Here is an 18,408-nt window from a genome sequence, read left to right as displayed (position 1 = left end):
CCGTGGCCGTGCCCGGTGGAAAACGCATCATGTTTTACCACAGTGCACATACCAGTATACGAAGATAAACATGCATTATTTGTACCACCTTTCCTTTCTGAGGGAAGGAAGGCAAAGCAAAGTCTTGAAATTTAAATAGAATATCTAGACTTCCAATCACATGTTTTAGACCCTAATATCATTAAAGGGCTGGTATAGTATTGGTTGAGATGAGAATTGGGCTTTTAACTTTTTGCTAGATACCAAGCAAGAAGTCACTTACATTGTATGGTAATGTTTAACATGAAACAGTAATTTACAGGCCATAGACTCTACCATTCTAAGACTGGTAAGAGGAATTCAAAGTTTGTTTGATGAAAATCGGTTTTGGAATTGCCGAGACATCCAAAAGAAAAAAAAACCAAAGCGATCATAGTAAAAGGTAGGTCCCACCTTTTATCAGGATCGCTCTGTTTTGGATATCTCAGCCATTTCAAAACCAGTTTTCATCAAATGTTGAATACATGTGCTTTCATATTTTATAAAAGGTTTCTCATTATCTCACTAAAAAATGTTAGAAACCTGAAGATAGGTCTCAACCAAAACTATACAATCCCTTGAATATGTCGTATCGTCAGTCTCCAGGGCAGGGGTGGTATTCTGAAATACTTCCTAAACGGATTAGTAGGAAGAGATTTCTTCCTAAATCAGGATTTTTTCCTAAGTGGTATTCTGAAAATCTTCCTAAGTTTCTTCCTAAGTGTCTTTCTAACCTTCCTAAACGTAGGAAGAAACTTAGGAAGATATATGTAGACCATGCAAATGAGGATAAGAGATGCAAATGTGTCCTAACTACGTTGTTAATAGCAAGCTGCAAAACATCGTTATAGGCGCTTGTCATTCACTGCGCGCAACAGTAAAGATGTACTTTGATGCGCGAAATGGGCATGAGAAAGGGGACATGCTGCGCACACTTGTATTTAACCCTACGTCATTATAATATGCGATGGTCATTGGTCGGTTCCTTATGATACAGCATTTCGTAAGGACGTGGGCGGATGTATAAGGATGGCCTAATTTGCATGAAGAAGTTCCTAGGAAGAAATTGCAGAATACCAATTCTGTCTTTCCGAGGCACTTCCTAACTTTCTGACTTAGGAAAAAACTTAGGAAGAAACGTAGGTTCTAAGATTTTCAGAATACCACCCCAGACCTAGAGGAGTTGACCTGACCCGTCTATTTTTAAAACTTTGCTTGAACTCTACGCACATTCATTCAGTAATGAATATTTAATCTAAATGTTATTGTTAAGTTCATCTTTGCGTTGTTGCAATCTCATACTACCCTCTCTTTTTTTTACTAACGTGTTATTTATCACACAGGCGAAAATTGGACAGGACCTTAAAAATGTACAACATGAACAATGGACAAAATTACAAAGCAAACACCAGGCAGACACGGATATACTGGATGATGTGAGGTGAGAAATTCTATATTAAAACTGTATCCTTTTTTATTTTCTTGATTGTTTATGGTTGCCATAGCAAGGAACACCTAGATGCCAATCAAGCCACCCAAAATTTGACCACAACGCTATCCAAAATTCGACTGCCAGCCACAGCTTTTGCATGCAGTCAGATTTTGGCAAGGGAGGTCGAACCTTGCTTGGTGCAAGTTTTTTTCCATACATAGATTCCAGATTGTTTAATTGTCCCCGCCGAACGAGTTCGAGCAGGGGACTATGAAACGGGCTCCGTACGTGTGTGTGTCCGTGTGTCTGTCCGTCCGTCTGTCTGTGCGTCCGTGTGTGATCAAAATGTTCAATTTGCTACTTCTCTGTCATTTATGAGCCAATTTTGATTCTGTTTGCTTTATATGATAGCACTACATGGGAGCTTTGAAACTTCTACACAGAATTTCAGTTGTGACCTTTGACCTTGACCTTTGACCTATATTGTACATTTTGCTTCAAAATGCTACTCCTTCGCCATTTCTAACCCGATTTCGATTTCGTTTGCTTTATGTGATGGCACTAGGTGAGGGCTTCAAAACTTCTACACAGAATTTTGACCCTTGACTTCTTTGACCTTTGACCTTGATTTTTGACCTATATTGTACATTGGCTACAAAATGCTACTCCTTCGCCATTTCTAACCCGATTTCGATTCCGTTTGCTTTATGTGATGGCACTAGGTGAGGGCTTCAAAACTTCTACACAGAATTTTGACCTTTGACTTCTTTGACCTTTGACCTTGATTTTTTACCTATATTGTACATTGGCTACAAAATGCTACTGCTTCGCCATTTCTAACCCGATTTCGATTCCGTTTGCTTTATGTGATGGCACTAGGTGAGGGCTTCAAAACTTCTACACAGAATTTTGACCTTTGACTTCTTTGACCTTTGACCTTGATTTTTGACCTATATTGTACATTTTGCTACAAAATGCTACTCCTTCGCCATTTCTAACCCGATTTCGATTCCGTTTGCTTTATGTGATGGCACTAGGTGAGGGCTTCAAAACTTCTACACAGAATTTTGACCTTTGACTTTGACCTTTGACCTTGATTTTTGACCTGCATTGTACATTTTGCTACAAAATGCTACTCCTTTGCCATTTCTAACCCAATTTCATTTCCGTTTTCTTTATGTGATGGCACTAGGTGAGGGCTAACACTTCTACACAGAATTTTGACCTTTGACTTCTTTGACCTTTGACCTTGATTTTTGACCTATATTGTACATTGGCTACAAAATGCTACTCCTTCGCCATTTCTAACCCGATTTCGATTCCGTTTGCTTTTTGTGATGGCACTAGGTGAGGGCTTCAAAACTTCTACACAGAATTTTGACCTTTGACTTCTTTGACCTTTGACCTTGATTTTTTACCTATATTGTACATTGGCTACAAAATGCTACTGCTTCGCCATTTCTAACCCGATTTCGATTCCGTTTGCTTTATGTGATGGCACTAGGTGAGGGCTTCAAAACTTCTACACAGAATTTTGACCTTTGACTTCTTTGACCTTTGACCTTGATTTTTGACCTATATTGTACATTTTGCTACAAAATGCTACTCCTTCGCCATTTCTAACCCGATTTCGATTCCGTTTGCTTTATGTGATGGCACTAGGTGAGGGCTTCAAAACTTCTACACAGAATTTTGACCTTTGACTTCTTTGACCTTTGACCTTGATTTTTGACCTGCATTGTACATTTTGCTACAAAATGCTACTCCTTTGCCATTTCTAACCCAATTTCATTTCCGTTTTCTTTATGTGATGGCACTAGGTGAGGGCTAACACTTCTACACAGAATTTTGACCTTTGACTTCTTTGACCTTTGACCTTGATTTTTGACCTATATTGTACATTGGCTACAAAATGCTACTCCTTCGCCATTTCTAACCCGATTTCGATTCCGTTTGCTTTTTGTGATGGCACTAGGTGAGGGCTTCAAAACTTCTACACAGAATTTTGACCTTTGACTTCTTTGACCTTTGACCTTGATTTTTTACCGATATTGTACATTTTGCTACTAAATGCTACTTCCGGCGGGGACATATTTTACGCACCGCGTAATTTCTACTTTTCCTTGTTCATAATGTAACACTCATCTGGGTGTCCAAAATTAAGGGAAACTGAATTTATAAGAATATGTTTTTGGATCAATTTCACACTTTTACAATGATATTTGAACAGTGCGGCAAATTTTGCAATACAAAATATAGGTTTCCATAGAAATGTATGCTTACCTCACACTAGATGACCAGGTGTCTCTCTTACCCCCTGCTAAGTTAGTAAAAAAAAAAATGTTTGTTTTCGTCTGGCATATCCTACAGATGTCCTCCTGAGGTCTTCTTGGACAGGGGAACTCTAAAAGGGGGGGGGGGGGTGTGCTCAGAGTACATTAGATGTGTTTTGGTGGAAGGGTATATGAATATATGTAAGACACTTTTGTCCGAGTATTTCATAGTAGAAGAGGATGTGCACATGTGTCACTTTCACAAAGCATGCATGGACATTTTTACTGACCCATTGTTCTTGATTTCCTCTACCCAGGGAGTTTTCCAAACAGCGGGCTGCAATTGAGAGAGTATACGCACAGGTATGTTTCATATCCTTTTTTTTTTTTTTTTTTGGTGTCATTGTTGATATGATATAGCTTTAAGTCTGTTTACACTGATTTTTACTAGCTTCATTTCAAGTGTAAAGTAATCAATTAGGATGCCTTCTAATTGGTCTATCACAATTTTATCAAGACCATGTTAGAGAAGGGCTACTCAGAAATAGGTAACAGGTGTGCTGTACATAGTACTACAAGGATTGTCCTGTTTACAACATATTAAATTGTAAGCCATGCATATGGCCAGTAAATGGCGATTGCAATGTCGGGCTGCAAAATGTAACAGTCGCTGTATTGGTGTACCTAAACATGGCTGATAGTGGCTGGTTTTGCCTTGGGCATCCTCTGACCGCACAGTGGCTTCTACCCACAAGTTACCCCAGCCCAGGCATACCACAGTGGTCAAGGTTGTAGGGGCCAATGATGTGTGTGGGGCAGGCTGTTGCACTCCAGAAATATATGGCGGAATATTATGCTGGTGGAAAAGTTGCACAATTTTTGGCTGGGTGTGAGTCACATTACATATCAGGAAGCTTTTGATTATTATGTTTTGAAAGCACGCAACTAATTCCAGTCAGTTGTTGTATTGCTACCAGTAGACTGAGAGCATCGTGTGAGAAGCAGAAAAGAATAGGAGTTCAGGGGTGTGTGATTGAAGGGGCCTACTGTGCACAGGTATTCTAGCTTCTCTCTTATACCTTGTGGAAGGAAACCGGTGTGTGATGTAGTAAAGGAACTGGATTGATTACTGAAGGTGGATCATCTGCTGGCAGAATCAAGTCCATCATCGGATATTCTTGATGTTGACTTTAAAAAGCACTCATAATCAACTTCTTTCTGTTGGTCATATTTTCAACAGGAGTTGCAGATTTTTCAAGTTGTTCTTAATCATTCTGCCTGACAGAACAAAGTGGTCCTAGTACTACTATTCTGTTTCTTTTAACCAGTATAATGGTTGAATGGTCTACAAAGTTCAAATGATAGATGTGGTATTACAAAAAGAACTATGAAAAACAGTAAAATAGATCTTAATGATGAAATACATGAAGAGTGAAGTGGGAATGTACAAATAGGCCTTATAGCTGTAACTGGAGTTCAGAAAGTATTGCCATGCCATTGAACAGTGCTCGGATGTGGCTTGTATCAGGGAGGTGGGACCTCTCTGCTTGTATGGACATGCATGGATGTGTGTACAGAGAGTAGTTGTCCATGTAGTAGGAAGAGCTTTGTGGTTTGGTGACTGATTGTGTAGTGAGACAAAGGAATGCCTCCAGAGATATTAAGTGGCATGCTAATCCAGGGATGTCCCCCTCCTTTGAAGGGACTATTTGACAAGACTGTTCACTCTAGCCTGTCATTGCTCTCTGACAAATAGCTGCCCCGGCCTGCAATTATGTAGCATCATGTGGACTCTTTAAAGGAGTTCCTCAAACTACTGAGGAACTTTTCTAAATGAATGCACTGTCACATGTAGCTACTGACTGGTTCAAATCAGATAGAAGACAGGAAAGTCATTACTGCATGAATGTCAACATATCGTGTGATATGCCATCCTGTTGGCCATTTATCCAAGCTTCTATTTAGATTGGATAGAAACTGAAAGAGTGAGATATTAATTCTTTTAGAACTATCACATTGAATGCATACATTGCTCTGGCTGCCTAGCTGAAATAATGGCTGCCCTATTTGTCAGTTTGAGTTTGAGCAGTTAATTGATTGGGGAAAAGACTGGTTTCCCTCAAAGACTGTGAGCTTTGACATCTTTATAATGGACAGTGATTTTTTTCTTATTATTGCTGGCACACAAGCACTGGGTATGGACTAGTTGGAACCTATCCATAGAGCTGACTTTTTTTTTTTTTTAATCGGCCATTCATACCTGTCTTCACATTGTCATTTTGTGTGCTTATTGAAAATGTGTAACTTGTTTGATTTTGTTCAGTTTGGATTCAAAGTGTTCAAAATGGTACAAACAATTGTAGCTTTGCTGAAGGCTAAAGATGAGATTTGGGGAATTGTTTTAAGATTTCTGATTGATTTGAGTTTCACAGTCCTAGTCTATGTCATTGAAGAGCTCTATCTAAGTCAGAACCGTTTAAGCCAGGTGCATAAAAGTACATGAGTCTATGTTACAGTAAGACTGAACAGACTGACAGGATGGATAATACGCACTTTACTAGACATACGTCAGAGGTAACGTCAGAATTGAGTCATACTTCCAGTCGTGCGTTTTCTCTTGATCCATTATCAGAACAGGATTTGGAAACAGGCAATAAGTGCTGAGGGGAAATATGCTTTACATATTTTTTTATTTGTTTATTTATTTGGGTTATGGTGGTGGTGGGGGTAATGTTTCTTCAAAAGTTACATGCCAAATGGACATTAACAGATATCAGGAATTTAAAGGTGTCTTGTGTCTGTTTCCAGTTTCATAATATTAAGTCAACAAAATTGAGGAGTATCAAATAATTGAATGGTGAGACACTGATAAAAAAATGCTTAATGTGCAATTCAGTTTACTTGCAACAAGATTAAACTCTGGTCCCCCTTGAACGTAGAAATGAGGTAAAATGTAAAGTGTGCGACAGAGTGTTTGTGTGGAAGGAAGGGTGATCTCACTGAAGGTCCGGTAAGTGACTTAGTACAAATATCCTGTCTTGCCTGTTTGTGTGTGTAGTCCAAAAGAAACCACTCTACGTCACGGGGGATCAAAACACCCACTTAAGGGGGTGTAGTCTTATTCAAGGTTGCCTGACCTTTGCTGTTTCTTCTTCTTCCTGCAACAGCCATTGTATGAATACAATAAGATTAAGGGGAGTACCGGTAATCTCATTTAAGATGCCCTGGTCTATCCCCAACCTGATCTTAAGTTTGTAAGGTGGAGCCAAATTTTAAATGACATAAATCCATATTTATGTCATACATTGCTATGCTTGCCCCACTGTGCTGCAAACATTGTTCCTTTTTTTTTCACTTTTAATGTGAGAACACATTTCCTCTTGTTTATCATATCTTCTTGAATTCATATTATTTTTAATGTAAATGCTAAATATTTGTAATTTGTGTGTTTTCAGACATTAGAGGTGAGAATTAGGGAAATTTACTTCCTACAGCTAGTACAACATCTTTATAATAAAAAAAAAAATACACAATTTGTAACAATGCCGAAATTACAACAGTTCTGTAAGAGCCCGTCTTTGAGATGTAATACGAAGGTTAAATTGTCTTAAAGACAATTGTTGGACAATTGCCTTTAAAACAATGTTGTCTTCAAGACAATGTTTGAAACAACATTGTCCTGGAGACAATGTTGGAAGGCTCACCATTTCCAACCATGGAGCATTGGTCAATAGCTAACTGCCACTGCAAGATAGGAAGATCTAAGTAAAGAGCTACATGTCGTAGACCCAGAATGGGTTCAACTACAATGTACAGGCCATATACACTTGCAAGTGTATAGCATGTTTTATATTATTATGTTGAAACAGAAAATCCAATTAATCTTTTATGACGTAAGTTCTCATGCATCAAAGAACAGATGGTGTATTAGGTTAAACAGTGGAAGGTGTTAATTAAGGGCCTTAATTACGTGATGCCAAAGCTCCCCCAATAATACAACTATTACGCAGAATTTATAGATGCTAAATGCATGATGATACAGGTTCATTCCACTCTTGATCTTAACTCTATAAAATTTGATTAGAATGGAAGAACGTTTTTCCTTCAAGCTCACCTGCTTAAGCCCATTTTCACACTTGGTTTAATGTCTTGAGCCTGAAGCTTAGCTTAAAATCACGCCTTTGACCTCTCTATAGGTGCTGAAGATAAAATGTGACATGTGTTTGATTAGTACTTAACAATTTTTTTTTATAAAGTAAATACAAGTACAGGATGTATGTAAAAAATATTGCAGCAGGGAAGTTAATCAAGGGCAAAGGATAAAGGTGAAATTAGAGGCAGATACTATGCTTATTTGATTAATCTTCTGCCATTGTTTTTATCAAGGAGGTACTAGGCAAGCTAGTACCTCCTTGGTTTCATGTAATGATAAACTGTGCTTATTACTCCACAGTTTACATCAAATCAATTATTTTTGTTTCTCAGAAAGATCTTATGTTGCCTTGCTTTGATATAATGTCATAGTTAAAGGAAAAGTGGAAATTTTAAGAAACACTCAGGAAGATTGAAAAGATATTGATCATAATATTTCCACAACTACAGGGATTAACTTATTAACCCTGTGCCTTTGAAGACTAGTCCATAGTATACTCGGGCAGGTGTCAATGGGAAATGCATGTTATAGCAAAATCAGTCTGTCCTTAACAGGTTAAAGTCTGCATTCAAGTTAGGGAAATTATTCCTTTATTTAAAGCAAATTCATCAAAGGAAATGCAACACGGGTATAAAGATTAGATTTCATCAAAGCCATATTGATACACTTATGGAGAGAAAAAAAGGCTAGTCCCGTTGAGCTGCCTGGACTGTTTTAAAGGTATTATATTACCATGTGCAGATGAAACAAACATCCAGCTTTAGTGCTTCAAAATAGTTCTAAAATGTGAGCTAGTGAGGATAGAAAAATCAGTGTAATAAAGTGTTAATCAATATGATAAATATTGTAAATGATCCAAAAAAGAACATTAGTTACAATAAAATTCTTCTAAAATAAACTGTCTACAGTTACAATGTATGGTTTATTGGGAAAAACAGCGATATTTCATTATATTTTATTGTGAAATTTTCATATGGTAGGATATTTTGTGATACAATGAGACCTACACATATGCATCAAATGTGATAACTCGAGCTCCCAGTGGTTTTTAAACAGTACCACAACCTTTAATACAGTACAGTATGTAGTTGATTCGCAAGTCCTACATAATTCATTCCTGTCATTCCTCACATGTTCCATGTCACATCAAAAGAGTACCATATTGATTTGTTGCAATTGATTTACAGTACACTTCTCTCCCTCCCCCTCCCCCCCCCCCCCCCCCCCACACACACACACTATTACATGTTTGGCCTTTGGGGAAAATATCTATGCGGTGCAGTACATCCACTGTAGAAACACTCATTGTTTGGTTCACAATTTGATGAAAGAACTGCATCCCAAACTGTAAATCAAATAGTAGCCCAAAGTGTGCACATATGGTTGAGCACAGGTATTTTCAAAAGAGGAACACTCGAGTTTTATCTATAGGCTAGGATAAGACTGTATTGTATGGAGGTAGTAATAGTCACAGCCGGGAAGCTAGTCAGTAGCCTGACGACCGTGGTAGTAACCGTGATCTCATGTGTCTTTACTGGAGTGTGTACGTGTACTGTAAAAAGCCTCTCCCCCTGGGAGTCCTGTGTACACCTAGTACCGGTATGCCTTTACTGTGTTACAATTTATTGAGTTTACATGATGATCAAAATAAAAAGCTGTCGTGCTGGTCGTGTAGATTTCAGATTATTTGTATATTAACCAGTCCCTTTCACATGATTGGACTGAACTCTACTGGTTTGCAGTATTTGTCTCACAGCAGCGTCTAGTATTTTAAGTCAGGGGTCTTGTTAGGCATGATACATTGAGAAGATCGTTAAAAGCATTTTGTTAATAGCTTCTACCAGCACTCCAGTTGAAATGGTGCTTGACTATAATGCAACATAGTGTGACCTTCTACATGACAGTCTACTGTCCTGTCACTACTCAGTATATGAATGAGATGTACACGCATAAAAAGTCAAGTACAATATATCAGAGTGCTCAGTATTACCTGACTTGCAATATTAGCAGTGTAGGTTTCTCCTCTGTGAAGTTAGATTCAACTGTGTCATATTTTTCCTGTTGTGAAATCAAAATACTGTTGATTCATATTTTCATGATACTTTTACATGATACTTTTACATGATCTATTGCCGTTGAAGTGATTGCCCTACATAAAACTAATTCACATACAGCAGAATTCTACCATTATGATAGAATCAATATACCCCAATGAACTTTCATGGCTGTGGTAGTGTAAAAATCTGAGTGTGCAGTTTGGATATATTTCTAACTTTGCTGCGGATTGACAAGGATGGTTTGTGTAAAAGTACTCTAATTATAATACTTACAACAAACAAGCCTGTCATAACAATAATTTCACCAGTCATTCTGGCAATGTTTGTAATGTTAATATGGAAGAAGAAAAAAAAGACATCTCTAACTGGCTCCATTTCACAGTACAGATGTTGACTTGGTTTTGAATACATGTATTCTAGATAGTCACTTCAGTGTCAATGATTAATATTTCCCTTTTTAGTTACACAGAGAAAATGAAAGAATGAGACATTTCATAACCTTTTCATTTTTTTTTCTCACCAAACAAGGCCGTATCCTGATGTAATTTAAATGTATGAATAAGCAGGATAGGTGTCTGTGCATAATATGCATTCTTGAAAACCACTGGAGTGAAAATGATGCATTTTACTTGAACAATAGAGGAAGGAATGAGGAAGGCATGAACACATTTCAAAGTCCCCGAGTCAGTGCCCTCCTCGATTTCAAATGAGTTGACTGAAGTAAGATTTCTGTGCGTGAGGGGAAACGGTGACAAAATGATTAATGATACTCAAAATTGTATACAATATATCAGTGGAAGATGGCAGCAAGGCATCATTCATGTTATAGAATTCAAAAGAAACTTTGCATTTGACAAACTTGTTATACTTTTTGTCTCTTTTTTACCCCCCACATGTGCAGAGTCTTACCAAATTGGCATCTCAGTTTCTCCAGAAAAGAGACTTCCCTCCTCCGTCAGAAGAAACAGAAGAAGAGCAGCACAACAGGTGAGGGTCTTGGCAGCCATGTGTGAGAGATGTGATGGGGCTATCTGGCAGGCTCTAGCTCTGACATTTGTCTCAGTAAAACAAACAACCAAACAACAACAACAAAAACAGTGGGAGTGTCTGCCCATAACCATGGCTTTATTGGGCAAAGTTTGAGCCTTTTCTGATGCTAGCATAATGATAAATTATGTGATGTACACCATGATAGAGTATAAATGTGATTTTTGGGTTGTTGTTTTTTACACCATACATTGACGTATGACACATTGATATACCAGAGGTTGATGGGGACACCTGATGTAGTTTCTATTCTGATTATATAGGGTTTAAAAATGACACCATATTCACAGTTAAATTTCATCACAGGATTTCAACAGAGAAAATATAAGTGTAAAACAGGTTTCCTCTTGAAGTAGGTATGATTCATTTTGAGTTGTGGTTGATAACCTCAACAGCAATGTGGTCATGATTTTGTGGTTCATGTGCGATTTTGTTCCTATTCTGTATCTTTTCATCAAAACTATGATCTCTTATGTGGTCACATATGTGTAACTGTAATAACTAGTCATTACGATATTTCTACCATTGACTGAACTGCTGATCAGGTTATTTGACACGGAAGTGCTGACTGATGGGAGATGCTACATACCTTTTGCATGCTATTTTATTTCAAAAATGAGAGAAAAAACATATTGCTTTAGTAAATGTGTTATGAGTTGAGACTGAATGTGAGTCTCCAGCCATGTGACTGAGAATTGAGGGTGGTTAAGGAAGAGACCTGGTAAGGCCGAGATCCAGACGATCTCAAGGAATATGTCGTCTACCTGGCATTGCGGGACAGTTCCGCTGCTAGCGGCAGCTTGGGAGTTGTAGCCAAGAACAGCACTTGAATCACTGGAGTAGGGGATGGGACGGGGCTCGGTGACTCTCAGTTCTGTGACAGCTGATGTGGGGGAATATCCCTTCTCTTGGCTCAGTGACAAAGGAGAGGAAGAGATGGTTATAATACCCTATCTCTCGTGATCTGCGAAGAGTGACTGGATTTACTGCAAAACCGCACTCCGTCCGTCCCGCAGGCTCGTGTTGTGTGTATTTCGACAGGATTAGCTAAGATGTAACATCACATGTAATGACTGTGAATTTAGGTTGTAAACATCTGATTAAAAAATATTTGTTCTGCCATTGGTATCATTAAAACAATGATACATTGGGGGGGGGGGGAGGGATTAGAAGGTGGAATATCAATCACTGACATTACATTACCGTACAGGTAGTCTTACTTATACTATGATGTGCATTAATATACCAGATACTGCATAGGCCATATATTTTGCATGGTTTTTAATTTTTCAAATTTTGCAGGTGTCATTCACAAAAAGCAACATATGAAAATATCAACTCTGACCACAACATGAATGCAACGTGCAGCCATACATTTCTCTGTCCAGTGCAGTACTCCACGATCAGGAATTTAACCACACGCAAAGTTGTCAGGAAGTCCTTATTCGCAAAAAATTAGACTCGCTGGATACATGGTGTATACAGGACTTAGATCAAGTTTTCTACGCAGAGGGGAAGGGTAGGCCAGTTCCACTATAGCCCTTTTTACACTTGTGTTTCTTAACCCCGTACTTTCTCTGACCCAGGACTATCGTTAGTCCCGTACCAATTTTTTCAGCTTTCTACACTCGCCAATAAATCCCGTACTAAGCTCTTGTCCTGGGCTAGATAAGGAGAAAACTGACCTTTTTACACGCATATTTCTTAGCCCCGTACTTTCGAAACCACATGAATATTCATGATTACGCTGTGCACTGTACAAGTACACGCACGCACCAGCAGCACTTGATTACCTCGTTTCTGATCGGTCAGTGGGGGGGTCGGACTTCGTAGCCCCGGATTATTTTTTCGTTCTGTTTACACTCGTTTGCTTGTCACCGCAATTGCGGGGTTAGCACCGCAATTGCGGTGCTAACCCTGCTATTTTGCACGGCCAGATATTACGGGATTATCGGTGGGGCTAGCCCACTTTCGCAAAAACAAGTGTAAACAGAAAGTGGGCTAAGGAAAGTCCGGTACCAACGGTGGGGCTAAGACCCCCCCCCCCCCCCCCCCCCCCCTTAGCCCCACCGTTGGTACGGGACTAAGCAAAAATTTGCAAGTGTAAAAAGCCCTATTGTGAACGAAAACATGGAGTGAATCATCGGAGAGCAACACATGCATTCAAGCATCATCAATTTATTTTTTTCTTTCTTTGAAGTGAACTGTCTCTTTGTGGTATGCAGATGAACTCTCGTTTGGTGCTGACTTTATTTTTAGGCCAGGCGCAGGGCTCAAATGACATCCTGTCGTGGTCATGAGACACTTCTTGTTTTAGAATCTCTTTTTCCAAAAGAAAATGATGGGAGACCCAGAGTTTAGGGCACTGAAAACTCTGCTTATCGCCCTGGAATGTTTTTACACAAAACATAGATAACATTCTCTACACACTTTTTGTTATCATTGCTGATAAATTTGTGCCATGAGATGATGTGAAAATGAACAAAGAGTGAATAGCACCCCTGATTGATGCAGAACATTATTACAAGTTCTGTACACTTTTGTGTCATCTATTTTTCAAAATCATGTCACAAGTTCTGCACACTTCTCTGTCATCTATTTCACAAAATCATATCACAAGTTTTGATAAACATTTATGGATGCCAACTATTCTACAAATATATCATGAAAAAAAAGACAAGGTGAGGTCATAGATTACATCATAAAATTGAAAGCTTTTCAGCTCTCTCACTTGCTCTGAAAATTCTGTATTGTATCTGAAGTTTTTCCATGGGATTTTTAACAAACTGAAAACCAACACCTGACAGTGTAGAAGGGTATAGAGAATTTTCGTTATGGTTGAAAATCAGAGGAGTCATAAAAATGTATAAACCATGCCATTTGTATGGAAATTTGCCTCTCTGTCTATTAAACAACATCTCTAATGGAATTGATTGGACTTGAGATTGCCAATCAAAGATGACTACTAAAGTTATCTGGTACTTCAGTGGTAGACCAAAGTGTACACCTGAGACTCATTAAAGAGTGGCATGGCTGGCCCAGAGGGGGCTAATGGCTTCCTCTTAGTCCAGTCAAAATATGAAATGACCCACAACTAATTGCAACAGAAACGATTCCACTTGCATTTGACCCGAAAGAGCTATCAAAATAACATATTAAAAGTTCCCTAAAATTCGAGTGGTGGATCAGTGTCTAATTTGCATAAATTCAAAATGGCCGCCATACAACCTATTTATGCCTATATCTGCATGGGGATATATAAACCACAGAAAGTAAATTCCGGTGTCTAATCCTATGTTTTTTAGGTCAAGGAATACAATTATGTTATGTATAGCAACTTTCAAACATCCTTTTATATAGTTTTTGCATATATTTGCATATAATTACATGCAAAATGGCCGCCATATTGCCTGCGCAAGCCCGTATCTTCGTATATCATTAATGTAGTACACTCAGGAATAAGTCGCTATATATCTAGAAAAAAACCCGCAGAAAATAGATTCTGGTGTCTAAACCTATAGATTTTTTTAGGTCAGGGAATACAATTATGATATAAGCAGTAACTTTCAAACTTCCCTTTATACAGTTTTTGCATATATTTGCATTCAATTAAATGCAAAATGACCGCCGTAGTGCCACTACAGGCTTATATTTCTATCTGTAAAAGGTACCTAGTGATGGTGTCTGTGGTCTTGATTTTACTGCTGAGAATCACTGATGTAGAATACGTTCCACTCAGGAATAGTTACCTATATTTCACTAAAAAATTGCATATATTTATACATAAATCTATTCAAATTACTACCGTGAATACGATTTCAGATATACGAATACAAGCTGCAGAACGTTAATTGTATTGTAATGTCTCATCCAAGATATCAAGGGAAAATTGTTATAATACCATTTAAAACCTTGATGATTATCCTACTCCTAGTGTGTATATTCTTGCATTTATCAAAAGTATTGTATTACATTGTACTCACATTTTCTTGAGATACAGCCTCAAAACAGAAAACAACTGTAAGTAGCATCGAATAGAACATACCTTTATTTAACTGTAAATTCAACTTATCTTCCAAAGTGTGCTCAATAGGTACACAAACATTAAAGTCTGAAATTATGTAGTAGGAATCGTTAAAATATTTCATGATTGCATGATATTTAATGTATTATGTTTTGTAATTTGCCCTCATGTTTACTGCTTATTACTCGTGTCTATGTTGCAATTCTTTATTTCTTCTCTCTTTTTTTTTGCCAAAGGGGGGGGGGGGGCATATCATCAAGTTCATGATTATCCATAAGCTACTCTACAAAATTTTCATGAGTTTGGACATATCTCATATAGCTTTCAAAGTGTGCTTACGGTACACAAAAATTGGTCTTTAATCATTCAGCAGGGTTTTTTTTCAAACATCTTTTTTCTTACCCGCGATGATTTACATCCATGTTTAGTTGATACTTGTGTCCTTTGTTGCAAAACTTTTGGTAAAGGCATGTTTATCAATGAGAAGCATATGACCGTGATAATTTGTATGAAAGTGGATTTTGTCATATTTTTGCACGGTTTCACCCAGTGACTCACTGAAAATGTAAAACATTGTGATTTACAGCCAGATACAAAGAAAAAGAAAAAAAGGAAATGCCTTATAAAGGAGACCTCCGGATGACTTTCAGATTTTTACATTTGAAAAACTATAAATTAGTTATACAGAGGACAGAGTTTCAGAATTTATGATAACTGGGTTGAAGAATAAGAATATTTTCAAAATTTAGAACAAATTGAAATGAACAAGGATGATGACATGGCAGAGTCACCATAAGAATGCTTTAATTGGGGCTCAAGGAAGCAGAACAAAAGAAGAAGGCATGCATAGATTATACACAGGTGAACTCGCAAGCAAGTGGTATTGTAATGGAATTACACTGCTACATTTCTGAAATATGTGAACCTCCAATGTCATCATCCTTGTTCAGTGTAATTTATTTAAGGTCTTTCAAAGTATTGTTTCTCTGATCAAGAACCACAATAAATTCCACAAATCTATACATGGAGTTGTCGATTTATGTACTACATGATGTGAAATTATGAAAATCGTCTGGAATGTCCCTTTAACATTTCTATTACTAGTACTCTGGATTCATCAGTCGATCAATACAAACAGCATCCTTCTCATTGGCTTCAAGCTCATACAACACATATAAATTCTTATAAGTCTTACTTTTACCATTTTTCGTGTTGTATCTGCAGCTTTATTAAAAGAAATGTTTCCTATTGCATTGAGGCTTCGCACTAATAACATTTTCACCAACACACAGTTGTTGTTTTTTAGAAATGCGAGCAGCGTGATGAAGGCTGAATTCAATTTTGCTGGCGAAAAAGCAGTCTTAAGTCAGATAAAAAAGAAAATACATAACATGATTTTCTGTTCCTAACCCTTCCAAAAGGTCCCTTCCCTCCACCTCGGTAGCAGCTTTTCTTCAAGTTAAACAGTGGAAGGGAAATGACATACAATCATTGGAATTGGGACGATTTGAGGAAGATGTTTAATCAAAAATCAAATATGTTCTGATCACTATAGACAAAGCTGCAGCTATTAAGGAACTCCTGAAGAAAGTCTGATGCAACTGCAAGACAGGATGTTAGCAACTGGCAGTGTATAGTTGCAGGGCAAGCAGATTTGACTGCACACAACCCATACCAGTGTCAGATGCGGGCCATTATAGTATAACAGACACTTGTAATGTTGTATTTCTAAAATATGTGAGGAGTGAGATTATGCTGTTCTAATTGGTGACTACGAATAAGAAGCATTCTCGAAAGACATCGACACAGTTTACAACAAACGTGAGACTTACCACGCTTCAGTATGAAATGGAGCCGAGATCCTGTTTGCTTTAAATTAATCAACTGCAATTTCACACCATCCTAGTCCAGAATTTGTGGTGAACACATAAAACACTGTGAGTTTAAGCTATAGTTTTGTATACTCGTTTTTCACTTTTATCATTGATCTCTATTTTGAGAGATCACATTACATACCTTAGTATCTGTATTATCACAAGCTAGGAAATGAAAATAATGTACAGGAAACGAAAGAAAGTTTTCTTGAAATCAAGTGACTTTGATCCATTAGATTTTAAACTCATCTTAGCCAAAGGTTCAAGACAGCAAAAAAGGTTCAAGCTAATATTGCAAATAGCCATCATTTATATTCTACTGTCCGGTCGTCGGTCATGCATACATTTTCAAAAACCATTTCCAGGTTCTCTTTAAAAAACCCATGTATGACAGATTTTCAACAAACTAGGCAAGTAGCATCCCAAGGATGATAAACTTTCAAGGTGTTCAAATAGACACCATGTCCAAAAGGTCGCAGAACCCCGAAATTAAGGAATCTATTATAAAAAAAACTCCCCTCACACACACACACCCTCACACACACACGCACACACACGCACAAAAGTAGAACCAAGTGTAACAGAGCTAGGTATAATGTACAAAGTGGAATATCTTGGAGATTGCATATAGATTTAAGTTTACTTTCGCAGTTTAACTTGTTTTCGAAATATTACACATTGTATATATATATATATATATATATATATATATATATATATATACTTGTAATCCATGTGTTGGTACCAGTACAGAAAAGATGACGAATTAGGGTGGTAATGCATTTCAGTCCAACAGTGCTATTTAGTCAGACCAAATTTTCGACGAAAACATTCGTCTTTCTTCACAATTGTCATTGTCGATCCTGAGGAAGACGAATGTGTCCGTCGAAAATTTGGTCTGAATAAATAGCACTGTTGAACTGAAGTGCATTACCACCATACTTCGTCATCTATTATATATATATATATATATATATATATATATATATATATATATATATATATATATAAATATATGTATATATATATTGGGGGCCACTTTTGATTTTTAATCCTCTTTTTGAAAACATATGGTCAAATTTTCAACAAACTTAGTACTGTGGGTGCATTTATTGCTAGTGTCATGAATATGAACATCATGCCTCCTGATGGACCATGGAGGTCCCTAAAGGCTTGTAGATATGGCCCTAGAGGTTCCCAAAGTCTTCCAATTTCCTCTCTCCCAAGTAATAGTCTGTAAGAATGGATGGAAGGTGAACTTGAGATACTCAGTGAGGGCTAGACCCCTGGGTCTTTTATTCAGAAAGTGAGTGAGTGACATGGTACCCTGATAATATATGACAAGAACATTCTCTAAACAAATGTCCAAACTGATGAAACTTTTGTAGAGTAGCTTACGGATATAAGCTACTCTTAATTTGAATAGATTTATGTATAAATATATGCACATTTTTAGTGAAATATAGGTAATTATTCCTGATTGGAACGTTTTCTACAACAGTGACTTTCAGCAGTAAAATTAAGACCATA

The 18,408-nt window shown here is 37.5% G+C and overlaps 1 protein-coding gene across 1 annotated transcript in view; it reads left to right on the top strand.

Moving 5' to 3' along the window:
• The window catches only part of LOC139743393 (uncharacterized), a 75,085-nt gene that overhangs the window by 317 nt on the left and 56,360 nt on the right, over nt 1-18,408 (top strand). The window contains exons 2-4 of the mRNA XM_071653878.1: nt 1,362-1,459; nt 4,041-4,086; nt 10,835-10,920. Of these exons, the coding sequence (XP_071509979.1) occupies nt 1,362-1,459; nt 4,041-4,086; nt 10,835-10,920 (230 nt within the window). The remainder of the gene's footprint in view (nt 1-1,361; nt 1,460-4,040; nt 4,087-10,834; nt 10,921-18,408) is intronic.

This window comes from Diadema antillarum, unplaced genomic scaffold (assembly GCF_040938485.1).
Source record: "Diadema antillarum isolate AM-2024a unplaced genomic scaffold, OU_Dant_1.0 seq00001076_RagTag, whole genome shotgun sequence".
Taxonomy (NCBI): Eukaryota; Metazoa; Echinodermata; class Echinoidea; order Diadematoida; family Diadematidae; genus Diadema; species Diadema antillarum.
This window is presented reverse-complemented; position numbering and strand designations above follow the sequence as displayed.